Here is a 21,056-nt window from a genome sequence, read left to right as displayed (position 1 = left end):
CATAAAAATGCAACAAGATGACAATAATGTAAAAGATGTAACAAGATATAAAAAAATAAAATAAAATAAAAATATATAACATGTCACAAGAGGATAAAATAAAAGATGCAACAAGATAAAGAATTATATTTAAAAAAAAGTGCAAGATGCAAATAAAGAAATTAAAAATGTAACAAGTTTAGCAGCAACATAAAACATGTAAAAATATAACATGAAAATGAAGAAAAAGATTTAATGAAATGAACAATGACATAAAAATGTAACAACATGACAAGAATGCAAAAGATGGGGAAAAAAAACAACGTAAAAACTGTAAAAATATAAGATGTAACAAAATGAAGATGAAGATGAAGTAAAAGATGCAACACAATAAATAATGACATAAAATGCAACAAATGACAAGAATAAAAGATGTAACAAGATGCAAAAGACAATAAAGTTAAAGATGCAACAAGATAAAAAAAAAAAGACATAAAAATGTAACAAGATGCAAATAAAGAAAATAAAAATGTAATGATGAATAAAATGTCACTAATATATGATGAAGGTGAAGTAAAAGATGCCACAAGGTAAAGACTAATGTAAAAAAGCAAGAAGATGAAAAAGATGTGACAAGATGCAAATAAAGTAAAAAATGTAAAAGTTAATGGTTTTACAAGATGAAGATGAAATAAAAGATCCAACAAGATAAAGAATGACAGAAAAAAAGCAACAAGATGACAAGAATGATTAAAAAAATTTAAAACAATGTAAAAAAAAAAGAAAAAAAGAAAAAGCAACTAAAATGTAAAGGATTTAAAAGTAAAAGATGCAACCAGACGTAAAAAAAAAAAAAAAAAAAAGTGTTATTTAAAAGAGCTAAAATGACATAAATGATGTAAAAAAAAATAAAAAAAGATTCAAACACTTTAATGCAAATTCAAGATGTATTTTTTTGTACATTTAGATCCTGACGAGACATAAAATTGATCATTTTTGTGTCTAGAGTTGAAAAAGTTTGGGAAAATAAAAATGTCTTAAAAACTAAAAAGACATCAAAAATGATTTAATACTCTTTTTTTTTTTTTAATTTTTCTTTATTTTGATCCAAAATCGGAGTAAAAGAGCAGAGTTCAACCTGAATTCTTACTGAAAAACATGTTTATTTGTGTCAGAACATATGACAAATATTTAATTTAAAACAATTATAATCGATTAAAATGATGTAATTGTTGAATATTATTAAAAAAAAACTGCCGAACACAGACACGTGTGACAAAGGAAGCTGTGAGTCATGTCGTATAGATGTGCTAGTGTTGTATTTATCAGTGTTTAAAGTGAGCGCCTGCGTTCGTGTCTGTTATCGTCTCATACGTGGTTTCTTTCCGACAGCACAACGGTCGCAGCAGCAGCAGCAGTGGAGGCACCCGGGGCGGAGTGATGATCCGTAAGCGACGCCCCAACTGGATCGACGCTCCCGATGACAGCTTCTTCCTCGTCACCCGGGAGACCAGGTAAGTGGCACTGACCCCCCCCCCCCCCCCCCCCCCCCCGGTGGCCACTCAGGGGAACTGAACCGTGACGGGAAAACATGTCGTTAACATGTTCACGCTGCTGTGACTTCAGAAGTGGCGCCGAAAAACAGATGGAAACACCGAAATATACCGACAGGTTTAGAACACACAGACACAACTTTAAGTTACACTATCGAGGGTATGCACGTGATGTCACTTCCCCCCTAGGCCACGCCCCTCTCAGTCAGACTGAGTGGCAAAAACAAACCGGCTCAACATGGCGGAGCATAGCAGTAACTACAGCCAGACCGGGAAAATGTGGAATAGAACATGAAATTAACCCTTTCATGCACAGGTCACTCCAGTGGACAGTTCTTCTCCAGCTGTTCTCTTCTATATTCATGGGTTTAGTTGTTTTAGTTCCATATCAGCCAACACAGTGGACACTTATGCACCATCTCATACACTGACATTCAGACCATTACTGTAACTTTGCTGTTCTTGATAAACCTGATCTGCACTAACATGTTTGAGTGTAAATCAATTGTTATTTGTCAGACAAGAAGGTTTTTTTTGCATATTATCTCGATGAAGTGAGGAATTACTAGCATTAGAATATGTTAAAATGTGAGAAGACATCAGATTAGCAGCATTAAACATATTTACCTCCACCAAGGAGGTTCTGTTTTTGCCAGGGTTTGTTTGTTTGTTTGTCTGTCCGTTAGTGTGCAACATAACTCAAAAAGTTATGGACAGATTTTGATGAAATTTTCAGGGTTTGTTGGAAATGGGATAAGGAAGAAATGATTAAATTTTGGTGGTGATCGGGGGTGGGGGGGCCCACGGGGGGGGCCCATTTCCAACAAACCCTGAAAATTTCATCAAAATCTGTCCATAACTTTTTGAGTTATGTTGCACACTAACGGACAGACAAACAGACAGACAGACAGACAAACAAACAAACAAACAGACAGACAAACAAACCCTGGCAAAAACATAACCTCCTTGGCGTGGGGGGGGCCCACGGGGGGGGCACTGATCAGCCTTGGTGGAGGTCTGTGCTCTCCGAGTGCTTCTAGTTTTATTTCATTGTTTTCATATCCCTCTCTGATATTGGGTTTTAAACATGTTTCTTCACTTCAAAAATTAAATGCATGGATATTTTTGTAACTCCACAGAAAAAAAAAAAACTTGATCGCATTGTTTTTTTCATGCCTAAGGAGGAATAAAAACACTGAAGAAAAATATGTTGACTAAGGTTCTCACAATTAATGCGTGAAAGGGTTAAAGACAGTTGGACTGGACATGGATCCGTACAAGCTACCAAACAACAAGTGCTCTACCAACACTGATCTGTGACAGAAATCATGTATCCTGACATTTATATGAACCTGAGTTCAAAGGCTGAAAGCATCCAAAAGACCCAGAGTTGTGTCCATCCTGGTCCTGGTTAATTAGAGGATTCCAGCTGGTGAGTGCTTTAATTACCTCCGCCAAGGAGGTTCTGTTTTTGCCAGGGTTTGTTTGTCTGTCTGTCTGTTTGTCTGTCTGTTAGTGTGCAACATAACTCAAAAAGTTATGGACAGATTTGGATGAAATTTTCAGGGTTTGTTGGAAATGGGATAAGGAAGAAATGATTAAATTTTGGTGGTGATCGGGGGTGGGGGGGCCCACAGGGGGGGCGCAGACCACAAAATTTCATCAAAATCTGTCCATAACTTTTTGAGTTATGTTGCACACTAACGGACAGACAGACAAACAGACAGACAAACAGACAGACAAACAAACCCTGGCAAAAACATAACCTCCTTCGCGGGGGGGGGGGGGGGGGGGGGGGGGCGGCACTGATCAGCCTTGGCGGAGGTCTGCGCTCTCCGAGTGCTTCTAGTTCAACATACTATTGTTTTGGAGGTTTTATGTCAGTGCAGACATATTTTGTTGGAGGTGATTTCTGCGGTAAAGGCCCAGCAGTAGTGCTCACAGTTCACTACTGATTTACTGCAGTTGAACCCTTAGTACTGACCCAAGTGAGTGGATGATCTACTGGTACTGTGGAGATTTAAGGAGAGTTCACATCAAATACTGGATCCAACACAGATCCAACAGCTTTGTGCTAGACGAGCCCCTGATTTGGAAAACTAGGTTAGCCTCAGTTTAAGCTAGTTTACAAATCATGTAGAACACAAGGTTCAGAATCACACAACTGAAGACACAAACGTTTCAGTAATGAAACATAGAACTAAAGGACAGATGCTAACATTAAGAGCTTTACTAAGAAGGAACGTTAGCCAAAACAACATGTAATTTAAGGTATGATTTTACACAAGAACACAGCATAAATGAACGTTAGCTGACACAAATCCAGGTTTCGTTGCCTGGATTCCAGTTCTTTCTCTGAATTGTAGCGATCCATCTGCTTCTTCTGTCTTTGGCTTTAGGTCTCCGCTAAAACGATAGCTCCCAGTGCTTTTTAAACCTATTTGTGCGATCAATGGCACAACAGCTCTGCCCCGTTTTTTAGATTGTTCTACAGTTTTCGCAGTATTCAAGACAAAGCCACTACTCATCTCCCTCTGTCTGCCACTCAGTGGGCGGAACCGCAGTGACTTCTGCTAGCGCTGACGTCATGTGCATACCCTCTATGTAGACAAAAGTGAATTCAACTTTAAGGAAATATTGATGTTTTTATCTCAGAATATTTAACCCTTTCATGCATCGTGGTCACTCCAGTGGACGGCTGTTCTCCAGCTGTTCTCTTGTACATTCATGGGTTTCAGTTCATACCATGACTGTAACTGTGCTGTTCTTGATAAGCCTGATCTGCACTAACATGTATGAGTTTAAATTAATTTCTAATCGTTATAAGACTCTTATTAACAGTTTTCTTAAACAAAAAGGGTTGTTTTTTTTCATATAACCCAATGAAGTGAGTAATAGCTAGTATTAGAGTTTGTTAAAATGTGAGAAAACCTTAGATTAGCTGCATTAAAAATGTTTTTATTTCATAATTTTTACACAGTTTATCACTTTCTGATGATGGTTTTTAAAAACATGTTTCTTTGCTTTAAAAATTAAACACATGGTGTCCAGCTGAGTGGACATTTGTGTAACTCCATAAAAAAAAATCGGTTCATTAAAAAAACTAAGGTTTTCATAATTTGTGCATGAAAGGGTTAATTTCTCTCAACATCGATTTTTTTTATTTTTTTATCCATGACTCTGATTTTAACCCTATAACACCAAACGTATCATATTTGATACATGAGTTTTGACCCCTCTACATGATCAGTGTCATATTATTTGTTATGAAAAACCTGATGTATACAATTAGATACATGTAATACACAGATAATCCACCAGGGGGAGGAGTTCATTCACCAGAGGCCTTTCCAGTGACACTACAAGACTGTCATTAATGAGGAAGAACTGGGACCATTTACAAAAGGAATTAACCAATTTGTTAGACATGTTTGTGTTATATTATGTTTTTCTTTGTTCAAAAATAATAATATTTGACAATTGAAACCCGATGGATCAAATATTTTCTGTGTGGAGTTTGCATGTTCTCCCCGTGTCTGCGTGGGTTCTCTCCGGGTACTCCGGCTTCCTCCCACCATCCAAACACATGCATTGATAGGTTAATTGGTTAATCTAAATTGGTCATAGGTGTGAATGTGAGGGTGACTGTTTGTCTCTATATGTTCAGCCCTGAGATGAACTGGTGACTTGTCCAGGGTGTACCCCGCCTTCGCCCCTATGTAGCTGGGATAGGCTCCAAGCGACCCCCGTGACCCTAGTGAGGATAAAGCGGGTTCAGAAAATGAATGAATGAATGAATGAATCAAATATGATACAAAATTGAAACTCATACATGGAAATTGATATTTGAAAAAAAATGTTTTTGGTTCTTCAGAAGGACCAATAAAGGCTCCAGTTTCAAAGAACTGGAATTTTCTGTCAATGATTTAATGGATCGCATTCTACAGGGGTTAAATGTTCTGCCTCTAAATTTCTAAAATATTTTTCCTGCTCTGACTGTAAATAATAATATTCTGCCACATCTAACCATCTACTTTCTTCACATCTCACTGAGGAAGAAAAATCTAACGACAAACTTTAGCCTCCTGAGACCCAGGAAAACACAAGTTTGGGCTGTTTGTAATTCAATCATTGCCTTTATGTGAAACATCATGGTGCAACTGTTTTTTTCAGATGCATTTTTTTTTGTAAATGATAGAATATCCTTTGTGGTAGACTGTTTTTTAATTAATTTTTTTTTTAATTTTTTTATAAAGCTTTGAAACTCTAAACCCATAGCTGGGTTAAGGGGTTTTTAAGGAAGTATTGATGTTTTTATCTCAAATCCTCATGAACAGGACATCTGACAGCTATAGACATGATGTGTCCCAATATTTATGTCCATGTAGTTTATAAACATCAATATTTCCTTAAAAATTAAGTGAGATGTTATGAAAGTAGATGGTTAGTTGTGGTAGAATTTTATTATTTACAGGCAGAGCATGAAAAATATCTTAGAAATTTAGAGGCAGAACATTTCAAATCATAGACATGGATTAAAAAAAATCAATGTTGATATATATATATATATATATATATAGATATATAGATATATAGATATATAGATATATATATAAATATTTAATAGCATAGTAATAATAATCTGGGGTGCTGCTAACAACTGTGGGCCCCATGAAAGCTAAAAGTTGTGGCCCTTTACAAGATTCAGTATCTTATCGATTTGTTGGAGCAGTGGGGGTGGGGGGGTGACGTGGGGTAGGGGCAGCAGTTATATATGTTGGGGTGTGGTCCAGAGCTAATATAACTAACGCTGGCGTGAAATGAAAGTGAAACTTAACATGCTTTCAACGTCCGACTCCTGGCTTCTATTCCTTTATTATACAGCAGATCTTACACAAAATTTTCACCACTTCTGATAATAATAATAATAATAATAATAATAATAATAATAATAATAATAATAATAATAATAATAATAATAATAATAATGATAGTGCAGCAGAACTGGAGTTACAAGGTTCTTTACAAAATCAAATACCACACAATCTAAGAGTAAAAACAACCAAAGACAAAACAGAATAAACCAACATGATGACAGTGACTTAGAGCCAAACTGGAAAACATTCAATATTTTTTCACATGTTCTCAGTTTTGTCTTTAAGTGTCTTTTGTTTTTTTGTTTGTCATCTGTCTGTGTCGACGTTTGTCATTTTATTGTCAAAGCAGAGCTGGAAAACAATATTTTGGGAGTGGATTTGGACCTTCTGTTATAGATTGATAGATAGATAGATAGACAGACAGACAGACAGACAGACAGACGGACAGACAGACAGACAGATTTATTTATTTATTTATTTATTTATTTATTACATTTACATTTCCTACAGTTTCCACATTGGTAGTTGGTTTCCAGCCCATGGTGGTGTATCTGATACACACTCTACAGAATGGGTTGTTGGCCTCCTGTGGTCGGACAGGTTCATGTTGGAGTTCATGTTTGTCTATAATGTAGAGGAAACAGTGGGAACAGCAGAATGAGGTTACAGATGGTTTTTGTACGTTAGCCCAGAGGCAGGGAGGGGTTCAGACGCTGTTATACACCAGCCTTTACTGAGGAGGAGACCATCTACTGCAAATATAGAAAAATGAACGCTGTGAGAGATTCTAAGTCAGTGGTTTCCAACCTTTTTAGACTTGTGACTCCATTTTAACATCACAAGACATTCAAAACAAAGACTTTTTTTTGCTAAAATTAACTTGTTTTTGATCATGTCATAGTTTGCTATACTATGTTGCAAATAAACGTTCATTTTAGACGATATTTAGTCTATATAATGTCTACAATGCACCTTTTTGGTGTCTCTTGTCAGTTTCTCTTAGATGTCTTAGTGGGACCAGGCAGGTGAAGAAATCTGTCCATTCTCAGTTCAGTCTGTTTTGTGACTGTGACTGTGTCCGAGTAGGCTGAAGTGTAGTCACATGATCGGGTCAATCAAGATCTGCCCTCTCAGATATTATATCCTGCATTTTATTTGAACTGGATTTTTATAGGAAAAGTGTGTGGTGTTTTAATTATAACTGAATCATTAAAGAAAATTTTTTTTAGTAATTTTTTTAATAGAAATTAGTTGTTTTTTTTTAAATAATGACAACTCCACATTTTTGCCTCCGCCAAGGAGGTTATGTTTGTCTGTCTGTTTGTCTGTCCGTTAGTGTGCAACATAACTCAAAAAGTTATGGACAGATTTTGATGAAATTTTCAGGGTTTGTTGAAAATGGGATAAGGAAGAAATGATTACATTTTGGTGGTGATCGGGGGTGGGGGGGCCCGGGGGGGGGGGGGGGGGGGGGGGGGGGGGGGGGGGGGTGCAGACCACAAAATTTCATCAAAATCTGTCCATAACTTTTTGAGTTATGTTGCACACTAACGGACAGACAAACAAACAAACAAACAAACAGACAAACAAACAAACCCTGGCAAAAACATAACCTCCTTGGCATGGGGGGGGCCCACGGGGGGGGCCACTGATCAGCCTTGGTGGAGGTCTGCGCTCTCCGAGTGCTTCTAGTTCTCTTTGTTTTAGTGTAAAAAAAAAAAAAAAAAAAAAAAAAAGATATATATATATATAATATATATATATATATATATATATATATATATATATATATATATATATATATATGTCACTGTAGAGATTGAAATCCAGTAGGATTCATAATCCTACTAGGACAGATAGGAATTTTAGTGTGTCCTAGGACAAACTCAAATCCTACAAGAAATTAGGATCTGAAGATTGGAATTCCAACCCTACCATCTAGACCAGGGGGCAGCAAAATGCCAATGCCAACTTTAACATCGTATATTTTCTTCAAAGACTTTTTCTAAGACTTAAATGTGCTACTCACTAGTGTACAATAGTTGCAAACATATGTAACCCTTGTTCAGATCCTAATTTCTTGTAGGATTTGAGTTTGTCCTAGGACAAACTAAAATTCCTATCTGTCCTAGTAGGATTACGAATCCTACTGGATTTCAATCTCTACTGTGACATATATATGGGTCAGGTCAAGGGAAAGTGAACATGTATGGTAAAAATCAAAGTAGCTCTTAGGATTTACTGCATGGACTCATTTTTTAGCTTAGAATCTCTATTTTTTGAAACTGTTTTCCAATTTTCAATTGATAAATATGTAATGTAGCATATCCATGCCAATTTGTAACAATATTTGAGTAAGAACAGCATGTTATGCAGTTTTGCGTAAACCATAGAAAAACCTGATGTATCCTTTCTGTAGCTCCATAACTGAGCATTTTTTTCAAATTTTCACAAAAAAAAATTAAGTTTGGCAAATCACCACCTTTACAGGGTTAACGTACTTCCTAATACCTACAGAAATATGTGTAAGAGAATGTTGTAGGTTTTTTTTAGTTTAAGAGTTACAGCCCATTGAAGAGCAAAACTGGAGCTCCATAACCACTAAACCTGACCCATGTATAAATTAACAATCAAAGATCATTTTAGTCAATTTAGTCAGCAAAAGATCTGAGGTTTTTCCCCCACTTTATTTGTTTATTTAGTATTTTTTTAATTTATTATTTTATTTACTGGTATTATTTATTTATTGTTATATTATTATTATCATTTCATTATTTCTATTATTCATCTATTCATTTGGTATTTTTATTTATTTATTTAATTGGTATTAGTATTATCATATTATTATTATCATTTCATTATTTCTATTTATTTATTTATTTAGTATTTTTAGACATTTATAGGTCAGACACATTAATAATCAACTCATTACTAATTGATATTAAAAATAGCCTTTAGTTGCAGCAGCGCTTTATTTAATTTATGAAACAGAGAGTTTCAGATCCACGCTGAGCCGATCCAAAAGCTGAGGCAGCGGGGGATTTCTGATGTGTTTGTAGCCGTTACTTTAGAGTTGAATAAACAATGCCCACGCAGGCGTACGTCCAGTCTGCTGCTTTTCTTTGTCTAACAGACTCCCAGTGTGTCGTATGCAGAGGTAATGAGTCCAAGCCTTGTATGTTTTGTATGTGAGGCAGACAGATGTGGGTCCATTAGGCCTGGGTCTAAATGACTGGCCTAACTGTGCTCTCACAGTGGCCCTCGTACCGCTGGGGCTAAAATTAGAGCCTCTAACTGGTGCAGATGGGCCTGTGAGGAGCCAGGCAGCGCTGGGCCCTGAGTGGAAATATCATTACCACATTAACCGTGTCTGCACTCACTTACCACAAGATCGACATGAGCCGCTGTGTTCATGTGAGAGCCACGACTCCCGTGCGATCACCACTTCCTCTCGGCCGTATTAGACGTCCCCGCTCCCTGAAACTGAAGCTGTTAATAGAAACGCTGCTGCTGCTGATAAGGCGTGACAGGAAGTTCCCATTTGGCCCTCGTCTTTGTCATGATTGGTGTTCAGTGTGATGCAGGAAGCAGTTTGTGTCGCACAGATTAACCTGTGAATAAAAAAAAAACTATAGCAGTGATTCTCAACGGGTGGGTCGTGACCAGTGTTGGGCAAGTTACTTCCAAACTGTAATCCATTACAGATTACAGGGTTTATACAGGCCATTAAAAAGTCATTAAATAGATTTTGTGTAAATTAAGGCCTTAAATGGCTTTAAAAAGCATTAAATTCGATGTCCAGAGGTATTCAAAAATTAAATTCACTTGATGGAAAAAAAAATACTGTTATTCACGATTTATTTTGATTATATAAACATTTAGTAATTTTGATCTGAAGTATAGTGTGATGATTGACAGGTGGAACCCTTTAATTCACTATTGTTTATGGCCAAAACACAAAGTCACAACACCGGATGTTTGGAATACAACCTGCTGTGAGTGTGTTCATGCTGTGGTGGAAGAACGGAGGGAATATTAGCAAATGTGGGAAAAATGGGAAAATGTAAGTTTGAGCGGAAGTGATCGGAGGAGGAACTATTCAGAACCTGGTTAAAGCCTGTGGACGGTAAACTGACATAAAACTGTATGTAAAACTGTATCTGCAGTTGGACATGGGCATTAAAGTAGTTTAAAGTGGCATTAAAAAGGACATTAAATTAGATTTACTGACACCTGCAGAAAGTCTGGACTACATGTTACTGTTATTTAACCGTGGGTTAATATATAATTGAGGGACTTTTGAAGTCTGTGGGATATAGATAGATAGATAGATAGATAGATAGATAGATAGATAGATAGATAGATAGATAGATAGATAGATAGATAGATAGATAGATAGATAGATAGATACCACATCAACAATCAGTAAATAAATAAATGCAAAGTATAAGTAGCTAAGAATAAGTTAGATTAAAAAGAAAGTAGAATTAAAAGATACACATACACGCATAGATGTTTATTAAAAGTAAAAAAAAAAAGTTTATGTTCGTTATGATCATGTCTTTAAAAATTCCATAATTATTTAATTACAGAAACAATCACTTATTAATAACAGGGTTCCTACGCAAGTATGGAAAGTATGGAAAAGTATGGAATTTGGAAGATCCGCTGGAGAATAGAGGAATAGAACCTGGGAGTTGGACATTGAAAGAATGTAAAATTTCACTTTTGTTAGTTATGGACCCCCCCCCCCCCCCCCCCCCCCGGGTGTATATAACTGCTTTTGAACTCGCAAGCAAAGAGGACTGATTTTCAAGCAAAATTATCTCTTTTTTTGATTGATTGATTGATTGATGTATTTATTTCGAACATGAATGTCAAACAGAAGAAAATAAATAAACAAAACACTTAAACATAAGACATATAATACATATTTGAATAACCTTCCTCGTCTAATCATATCTATACACTATGCCATAATATGACTGATACTTACTAGTAAATAATTAGGTTTCTGGCTTTATAGTATTATGAACAAATATAATATGATTTACATAAACACATAATACAATAACACATATATGTAAATACACATTCATACACAGATCTATACATACATATACACCTACAAACTGTATATACATACACACATACACACCTATACATACATATACCCTTCCTAGTCGTGCGTATTAAGGGAATTTTAAAGTTAATTTTCCCCCTTAAATTATAACCCCCCTCATGAATACTGAATAATTTCTGTATATTTGTTGTTAAAAGATTATTTTTAGCTTTGTACATTATTTGAGCTGTTTGATTGTCCGCAATGTCTATGAACTTGAGTAATTTTGACTGTAAGAATAATGAGTTTGTGTGTTCCTGGTAGCCAACATTATGAATAATCCGTATTGCTCTTTTTTGAATAATAGTTAGTGGCTGTAATGAGGTCTTGATTGCCACTTATTGTCTTTTGCTCTCAGATCTCTTTTTTTGGTTGCAAATCTATTCTATTTGATTGATTAATAAAGACACAAATGTCTCTCCATACCACTGTAGATAGAAAGAAGAAGAAGAAGAAGAAGAAGCAGTGAGAGAATAAGAAAACTAAATTATCACAAACAAACACTGTACTCTAGAATAAACAATAAATAGAAGAGAAGATGTTGAAAATTCTAGGTTTAAAATTGCAACAAAAAAAATAAATAAATTGGAAATTCAACCAAACATTGGCTTATTTCATGTAAACGCTGCAGATGGACGTGTTCATGCTTTTCCTCATCCAGTTACAGATTGTGATCAACTATTATGGTCTGTCCTGTAGTTACATCTATTATAAACAGTGACACTAAACCCACTGAGCTCTGACTTCTGCTCCATCTAAATATTTAGAGTGTGATTGACGTTCTTAAAGTTGGTGAACAGTTACGGGCTTTTACCGCCATAAAAAACAAAGAAAAAAACCAAAAAACCTGTATGTGATTAATGTAAGTGACTGATCCAGACTGAGACAGATGGACTGAGACAGACGGACGACTTGAACAGTTGAACGTGAATCAAACAGAAGCAGCCGAAGCATCAGAAGGATGAAGGGATGGAGGAGGATGAGACAAAGCCCGAGTGGTGGATGTAAATGAGGCGGCTGGACGTGTTTGAGTGTGGATTTCCTGGACATGTTGACTCAGATCCACACGGCTGCAGCTGAACACACAAACACAGCTTTAGATAATTCACCACAGTCTGTTCTGCTGCTTCTGGACCGTCATCTGCACGTACGGTCCATCCTTCCTGTGCTTCTAGTGTTCTTCACAGTCACTGAACACACATCCACGGGTTCGTCTGCGTCACAGGTGGACCGCACCAGTAGAATAAGAACACAATAATATAATAATAATGTCAACGGCAAAATGTTCTCTATGATTAAGAGTGAAAAAATTAGAATTACAGAAGGAAAATGTTTATGATCAAATGAGAAACTGTACATTACATGGAAGCCTTTCCTGTCGTACTTTGATCAAACATCTATAGAAAACAGAACAGAATAGAACAGCTATAACGCTCGTAATTAAGTGAATGTGGACCAGTGTGGGTGGGGGAGGGGTGGGGTACTACTTTTCTCCCTTTTTTTTTTTTTTTTAAACTAGAAAATTGGACATATGCTTGTATCTGTGCTGAGAGGACATGTGTACTGAAAATGTGTAAAAAGATTATTAAAAAATATAAAACAGAAAATGTTTATATCTGCACACTATCCTTTAAAAAATGTGAATAACATGAACCATCGGAGATTTCTTAAAAAAAAAAAAAAAAAAAAGAAGAAGGTAATTTTAATAATAACACTGGTCAACAACAAATTTATTGTTAAAGTTTTTGGAGCTGATTTAGGATCATTTTGGTGTGCTGAATCCAAAAATCACATTAATTTTGCTCAATCAGGTCAACTTTCTGAACTATGCTACATATTGTCTTTTTAACATTTTTGCTTACATTTATGGGCATTTTCACGTCATATGATACAAAATTCTTTCATATTTCTTGCAATAAACGAGTTCTGAAGATTTTACTTTTGCCAATTTATGATTAATGTTTTTTTCAATATTACAGGTGAATGAAATGGCTTCGACTAGAAGATCTTGCAAAAATAAGCCTGACGTATTCTGCTACATCTGCGGTGAATACACCATTGTACCTAACAGGAATCAGGTCACAAGTTTCATAAAGTGTGCTTACCAATCTTATTTTGGTATTAAACTTGGTGACCAAGATAAAGTTTTGTGAGAAGATCAAATTTTTCAAAATCAAATTAGCAAAACAACCTGACCTGATTGAGAAAAACAGATGTCATTTTTGGATTTAGCGGTGCAAAATGGTCCGAATTCAGTTGAAAAAACCTAGACAACTTGCAAAAAACATTTTTTTGTAACCCAGTATATTCGGCCTCAGTTTATCATTGACACATGTTCATTTTAACTTACAGATCACAGTGGATCTACAAATACACAAAACATTTAGTAACAGGCAGAATATTGATAAAATTACACTCACAGTTCATGTAGTTCATATTTTTTGTGAATGGATAATTTGTAAATGTAAACATTTTCATGTAATTTTACTTTTTGAAAACTAAAACAAAGAGAACAGCTGTAGTTGTCATAATTTACTGGTTATTATAATGATACTGAACTGGTCTGAATGTGGAACCAGAACTGAAATGATTGAACTAAATTGAACCAGTGGTTCCAGACACAACAAGCCCCGCCCCTCGCATGTATTGTAGCTTATTTTGGCATCGATCCAGCTGATGTCATCTCGTCTGTGCATGTGCTGATGTCAGCATAGACATAGACAACATAGACAAATTTTGTCCATTATAAGTCAATGGGAGAAAAAAAAAAGCTTTTAAAAATTCATAAAAAATTTTGAACTTTGACCTACTTTCCCTAAAATGTAATCACATTTATTCTGGGTCACTGGGAATCTATAAACCCAATTTGGTTTGAATTCAACCAATACTTCATATGTAAGTAATGTCATCTTCAAACTTTTCTCTATGTTTTACAGTGAAAAAAAATAAAATTACATTATGAAAATGTTGAAATCTTCAAACTACCGTTTAAAAACATTTGAATGACATGAACAACCATGAATGAACTGAAATTTACTGAGAAAAATTTGTGTAATTTTGACAATGTTCTGCCTCAGTTTATCATTTACACATGTTCATTATCACGTACAGATCACAGTGGATCTACAAACACACAAAAACATTTAATAACAGGCAAAATATTGGTGCAATTACATTTATTTCTCTTAAAACATTTCATGTTGTTCATATTTGTTCAGGTTATTCACATTTTTGTGAAAGAATAGTTTGTAAATTTACACATTTTCATGTAAATTTACTTTTTTCTTTTTTATTAAAACAAAGGGAAAAATTTGTAGCTATTATTTATAGGTTATTCTGACAGTGTTTTACTGGACTGACCCACTGCAGATCATATTTTTCTGTATGTGGAAGCTGAACTAAAATGATTTTAACGTTCTTTATTATTTATATCTTCATAAAGTCATCCCATGGGCTGGACTGGACCCTTTGGGGGGCCGGTTTATGTTTGACCCTTGTGCTTTAGATAATTCCCCAGAGCCACATGTGTTCTCCTGGTTCCTGTTCCGTCATGAACGTTTACAGTCCATCTTATTCTTCCAGAGACTGCAGAATAATTCAACACTTTATGATCAGTGTCATTTCATCAGATCTGAAGGAACTGATGTGTTTTTTTCTGTTAAAAGCAGAACATCAGTGGAACCAGTTCTGATCTGCAGACAGAGGAAGGCAGTGTTCGGGTTTGGCTGTGCATTAAATCTGAAAGTGTGTTTTTTCCTCCACTGCCTGAAGGGAAATGTGACTAATCACCTTTACGTGCTGGTTAGGACTCTCACATTTGTCTCCAGTGGATTCCATTAGCGTCCAGCTCTTCTCAGACCGAACCCTGGTCTGGGTTTAGTGCTGCTGGCTGGTGTCAGTCACAACGTCGGCTAGAAATTTCCACCGATCCCCTTTATGAAGCATGAAAAACCCTGGAGATGTGTTTTACAGATTAGTTTTATCAGCCTGTCACTCATGAAGGCTGAAGGTCTATGATTTTATTCACATTTTCACTTTGTGGCTAAAATAACCCGAGTGAAAATGTAAAAAAAAATATAAGAAAAACCTTGATATACAGCAAACTTTAGGCTTTGGAGAGGTGGAAAATACAAGTGAGTACAACTGAAACACATTTAGTCACTAATCACAGGCACAGACATGTTAGTTTAGATGGAAAACAGCATTAAAACGTCACCATTTATGAAGAACGGTAGAAACAAATGTTAAATATGACTGCATGAAAGATCAGATCTGATCAAAATCTAATCTAATTTTATTTATATAGTGTCAAATCAGAGCAAATTTGAATGAATGCAACTTTTATTGGACAAAATCATGATGATAATAATAATAAAGAACAGTACTGGACGGAAACACAACAACAGTATGAACAAGTGGTTCCAGGGACAACAAGCCCCGCCCCTCACACATATTGTATCTTATTTTGTCATCGATCCAGCTGATGTCATCATGTCTGTGTGTGCTGATGTCAACATATCAACTGCCTCTATATATGTGCTGAGTTTGAAGGAAATTGCAACAAAATTGATGTTTTTATAGATGTGAAATTTCGCCCAATATAAGTAAATGAGAGAAAAAGATGTAAAAAACATAAATAAATAAATAAAATTTTGAACTTTGACCTACTTTTCTCAAAATGTAATCAGATCTGTTCTGGGTCAAAAGCAATCTATAAACCCAATTTGGTTCGAAGAAACAAACAAAGAAACTGAAGCAAAAACAATAGCCCTAGCCTCTCCTTCAGGGCGCGGGGTAATAAAAAAATATATATATATGTAAGAAAATAAGAATAAAACAAATATAAAAGTACAAAAAATAAAATAAGAAAATAGGATATAACATTTTACAAGTAAACTAACAATAGAGCTAAAAGTATAATGAAATAAAATAGACATTAAATGTTAATAGACACAGTATTAACCCTCTAAAGCACAGGTGTCAAACATGTGGCCCGGGGCCCAAATCTGGTCCACCAAAGGGTCCAGTCCGGCCCGTGGATGAATGTGTGAAATACAAAAATTACACTGAAGATATGAACAGTCAATGGTTTTACTTTAGGGGCCATAAAAAGCCCTAGTTTAGTCTCAAGTGGGTCCGATCAGTAAAATACACTCATAAAAACCTACAAATAATGACAATTCCAAATTTTTCCTCTGTTTTAGTGTAAAAAAGTGATATTACATGAAAATGTGCACATTTACAAACTAGCCTTTCACAAAAAATATGAAAAACTAAAAATGTTTCAAGAGAAGTAAGTGCAATTTTACTAATATTCTGGCAATTACTAGAAGATTTTGTAAGTTTGCAGATCCATCATGATCTGTAAGTTGTAACACACTTTTACAAATGATAAGCAGAGGCAAAATAGAGTTACAATTGCATTTATTTTTCTTAATAAATTTCATTTTTTTCATGGTTGTTCATGTTATTCCCATTTGTAAAAGGACAGCTTATAGATGTAAACATTTCCATCATGTAATTTTACTTTTTTTCACTATAAAACACATTGAAATGTTTGGAGTTGGCATTATTTATATATTATTATGTTGTTAATTCACTGGTCTGGCTCACTTCAGATCATACTGGGAGGATGTGGCCCCTGAACTAAAATGAGTTTGACACCCCTGCTCTAAAGCGTGAGCCATTAAATCATTGACAGAAAATTCCAGGTCTTTGAAACTGGAGCCTTTATTGGTCCTTCGGAACAACCAAAAAAAAAAATAATTTTTTATTATTATTATTTTTTTATTTTTTATTTTTTCAAACATCAGTTTCCATGTATGAGTTTCAATTTTGTATCTCAATGCTCAAATATGATTTTTCAACAAACAAAAAACCTAATATAACACAAACATGTCTAATAAATGGTTAATTCCTTTTGTAAATGGTCCCAGTTCTTCCTCATTAATGACAGTCTTGTAGTGTCACTGGAAAGGCCTCTGGTGAATGAACTCCTCCCCCTGGTGGATTATCTGTGTATTGCATGTATCTAATTGTATACATCAGGTTTTTGAGGAAAAAAAATATCACACTGATCATGTAGAGGGCGTCAAAACTCATGTGTCATATATGATACGATTGGTGTTATAGGGTTTACAGTATATATTACCTTTGAACAAGTCTATATAAAAATAGTGCATCTATGTTGGAACAAATATTATTATTGTAAAAACAGAGGATTTTACATGAACTTATTGCACATAATTCACATTATACAGGATTATTGCATATTATTAGAAGTGATTGTACAGGAAATATTCAAAAACTGATTAAAACCAGATACAAAATAATAGGATAAAAACATCTAAAACACAACCAGTAGATAAACTAAGTAAAAGTCACACTCTTGTTTTAAAAGTCAGTGTAAATGTGTGCGTTTTATTGTTGAAATCACTGCAAAATAACAAAATAAACTAGAACATCTTTTTTTTTTTTTTTTAATGTAATTGACTCCGGTGTGGTGGACGGTGAACGAAACGCATATAAATAAATAATTCAAAAACAAACATCCATATCCAGTCTTCATTATTAATTCTACATCACAGTGAAGCTGTGACTATTATGGGCTGTTGCAGTGTGGATATGAGGTGGAATCCTGTAGGTGGATCCAGAAATAATGAGAAACGCCAGAGCGTCGTATAAATAATGCATGTTCACCAGGAGACTGGGTCAGAGCTATTTTCTAAAACCTAAAGGTTCAATTATAGAGTTATTGGAGCCTTCCCGGCTTTTCAGATTCATTATTTAAAGCTGTTGTTGGGTTTTGTTTGCCGTAACCATGGAAACAGAGAAACCCATCGACACAAGGTTAGAGAAGATTTCCACAAACTTCACCAACATGTTTTTTTTTTTACTTAAATAAGCTTTTTCCGCCACATTTGTCCGAAAAACACGTACAAATAAATCCACGGTTCGGTTGTTTTACTGTTTTAATAGTTACTTTGCACTTTACGATGTTGAACGAATATTTTATCGTTATAGTTGTGTGCAGTTTTCTTAAATTTTGTGCTTTTTCTTAAGTGTTTGTAAAAATAACAGCCTGAAACTACATTTAGTTTTATTTGTTCAATAAGAAATCAGACTCATTTTCTTTATTTTAAGTCAATTACCGCAGAAAATTAGGAATAAATCGCAAAACTGACTAGCGGTGTGTTTTCAGTTTGTTGCTTGTTTTATGATATTTTATATTTTCATCATGTCACACATTTATGCCATTTTTGGGGGTTTTTGCGTGTTTTATGTAGTTTTCATCTTTTACGTAGTTCACAAAATGTTTTATCTTGTTGCATCTTTTGACATTTTTTTCTTGTTGCGTATTTTACATCATTTTCATCTTGTTGCTTGTTTTGCCTTATTTTTAATCGCATCTTTTTTTTTTTATTGTTTTTGTCTTATGTGTTTTAATTTTCTTGCATTTTTATTTTGTTATGTCTTTTATGACTTTTTTTTTTTTTTTTAAATATTAGCATTAACAAGACGTTGTGGAGAAGAAAAACAACAATGCATAAACAAAAGGAAAATCCAAAAAATAAACAAACCAAAAACAACAACAGAGTAATGACAAACAGCAACAATGACATTGTGTTTTTTTTTGTTTTTTTTTTATCATTCATAAATAATCTAGAACCCATAATCCTCTGCTCTGATGTCTGGTTTCTTCAACTTTGATTCAGGAGGACTTCAGTTTTTTATCTTGATAATTATTGGCATCAACATTTTTATTTTGTTGCATATTTTGTGGGAGGGTTTTTTCGTATTCTTGCATCTTTTGTACCATTTTTGTCTTTTACATCATTTTTATCTTTTTTTTTAATCCAAACCCCAAACACTCTGCTCTTGCTAAAATCAACATCAGCTGGTGTGGTCATTTTTTCCTGTAATTCCGTTTTTGGTCATATTTTCCTTTCTCTGGGTTGTTTTAGTTGCATTGTTTTAGTCTGAATACGGCGTTTGTCGTAGACTACATCCACGTCTTGTCTTACACCAGTTTGTCTTGGTGCATGTAATTTTCTTGTGTTTTAACAACATTTTTGTCTTGTTCCTCATTTTGCCATATCTTTTGGTCTTATTAACGGTATTTTCATTTTGTATGTTTTACATCATTTTTATCCTGTTTTTTTTTTTTTTTTTTTCGTATTCTTGCATCATTTTTATCATTTTTTTAAATCTTTTTTTTTCTTTCATTTTTTTCTTCCACTTCTGTTTTTGGACATATTTCCTCTCTCTGGGTTGTTTTAGTTGCATTGTTTTAGTCTGAATATTTCGTTTGTCATAGACTACATCCACATCTTGTGTCTTTAAAATTGTTTTTATTTTACACCATTTTTTCTTTTTGCATGTGCTACATCATTTTTGCTTGTTTTACATTATTTTTTATCCTGTTTCTTTTGTAACATTTTTGTCTTTTATATCACTTTTATGTTTTTTTAAAATCTAAATCCCCAAACACTCTGCTCTTGCTAATTATCGACATCCTCTGGTGTGGTCGTTTTTTCCTGTAATTCCGTTTTTGGTCATAGTTCCTCCTTTGGGTTGTTTTAGTTTTACTTCTTTCAGTGTGAACAGGTCGTTTATCGCAGACTACATCCACGTCTTGTGTCTTTAACATTGTTTTACACCATTTTTTCTTGTTGCGTGTGCTACGTCATTTTCATGTTTGTTTTACATTATTTTTATCCTGTTTTTTTCGGATTCTTGCATTTTTTTGTACTATTTTTGTCTTTTACATCATTTTTATCTTATTTTAAATCCTTCATAAACAATCTAAACCCCAAACCCTCTGCTCTTGCTAATTATCGTCATCATCTGGCGTGGTCGTTTTTTTTCCTATAATTCCGTCTTTGGTCGTATTTCCTCCCACTGGGTTGTTTTCGTTCTTTTATTCTGAACATGGCGTTTGTTTGTGGCGGCCTGTGTCCAACAGCGTCCTGTCCTGTCTTGTGTGTCCTCAGGAGGGCCAGGCGGATGCTGTCCCGGTCCCAGCTGAGGCGCGCCTGTCGACAGCCCTGTGAGCAGATCACCCTCCGCAGGGTCTCCCAGGGCCCGCCGCAGGGGCTGGTCCTGGCCCCGCCCCACCCTCACCCCAGCCTGAGGATGCGAGGCCCCATCGTGATCCATGACTGATCGATCCAACACGGACCTCCACGCCGACCCTCGTACCCCCCCCACCCCCCCCTTCGCTTTTAGTCCTAAATAATCCCACCCACACTGACCCAGCTCTGGACTGGAGACCGACAGATGTGATGAACCGCCGTGCAATACAAACACACAAACACCTGACCTGACGGCCAACGCCTGCAGGTGTTGGGTCTCCTGTACCCCCCACCCCACCCCTGGTGGGCGGCGTGTACGTCTACGTGTGCGTGAGATCATGCCAACAACACGTGAGAGAACATTACGACAGAACTCTGTGTGACCTTTGTGTTGATGGTGAATTGTCGTGAAGTTTTATCAGTTTGTATAAAGTTCTTTTGGGAGGGGGCA

At 35.4% G+C, this 21,056-nt stretch overlaps 1 protein-coding gene across 1 annotated transcript in view; it reads left to right on the top strand.

The window, feature by feature from the left end:
* LOC115410304 (metastasis-associated protein MTA3-like) overlaps window positions 1–21,056 on the top strand; it is a 96,769-nt gene extending 75,713 nt beyond the window's left edge. Inside the window, exons 18-19 of the mRNA XM_030121905.1 lie at window positions 1,372–1,493; window positions 20,525–21,056. Of these exons, the coding sequence (XP_029977765.1) occupies window positions 1,372–1,493; window positions 20,525–20,696 (294 nt within the window). The 3' untranslated portion in view covers window positions 20,697–21,056. The remainder of the gene's footprint in view (window positions 1–1,371; window positions 1,494–20,524) is intronic.

The sequence above is a fragment of the Sphaeramia orbicularis genome, chromosome 19 (genome assembly GCF_902148855.1).
Source record: "Sphaeramia orbicularis chromosome 19, fSphaOr1.1, whole genome shotgun sequence".
NCBI classification, from domain to species: Eukaryota; Metazoa; Chordata; class Actinopteri; order Kurtiformes; family Apogonidae; genus Sphaeramia; species Sphaeramia orbicularis.
This window is presented reverse-complemented; position numbering and strand designations above follow the sequence as displayed.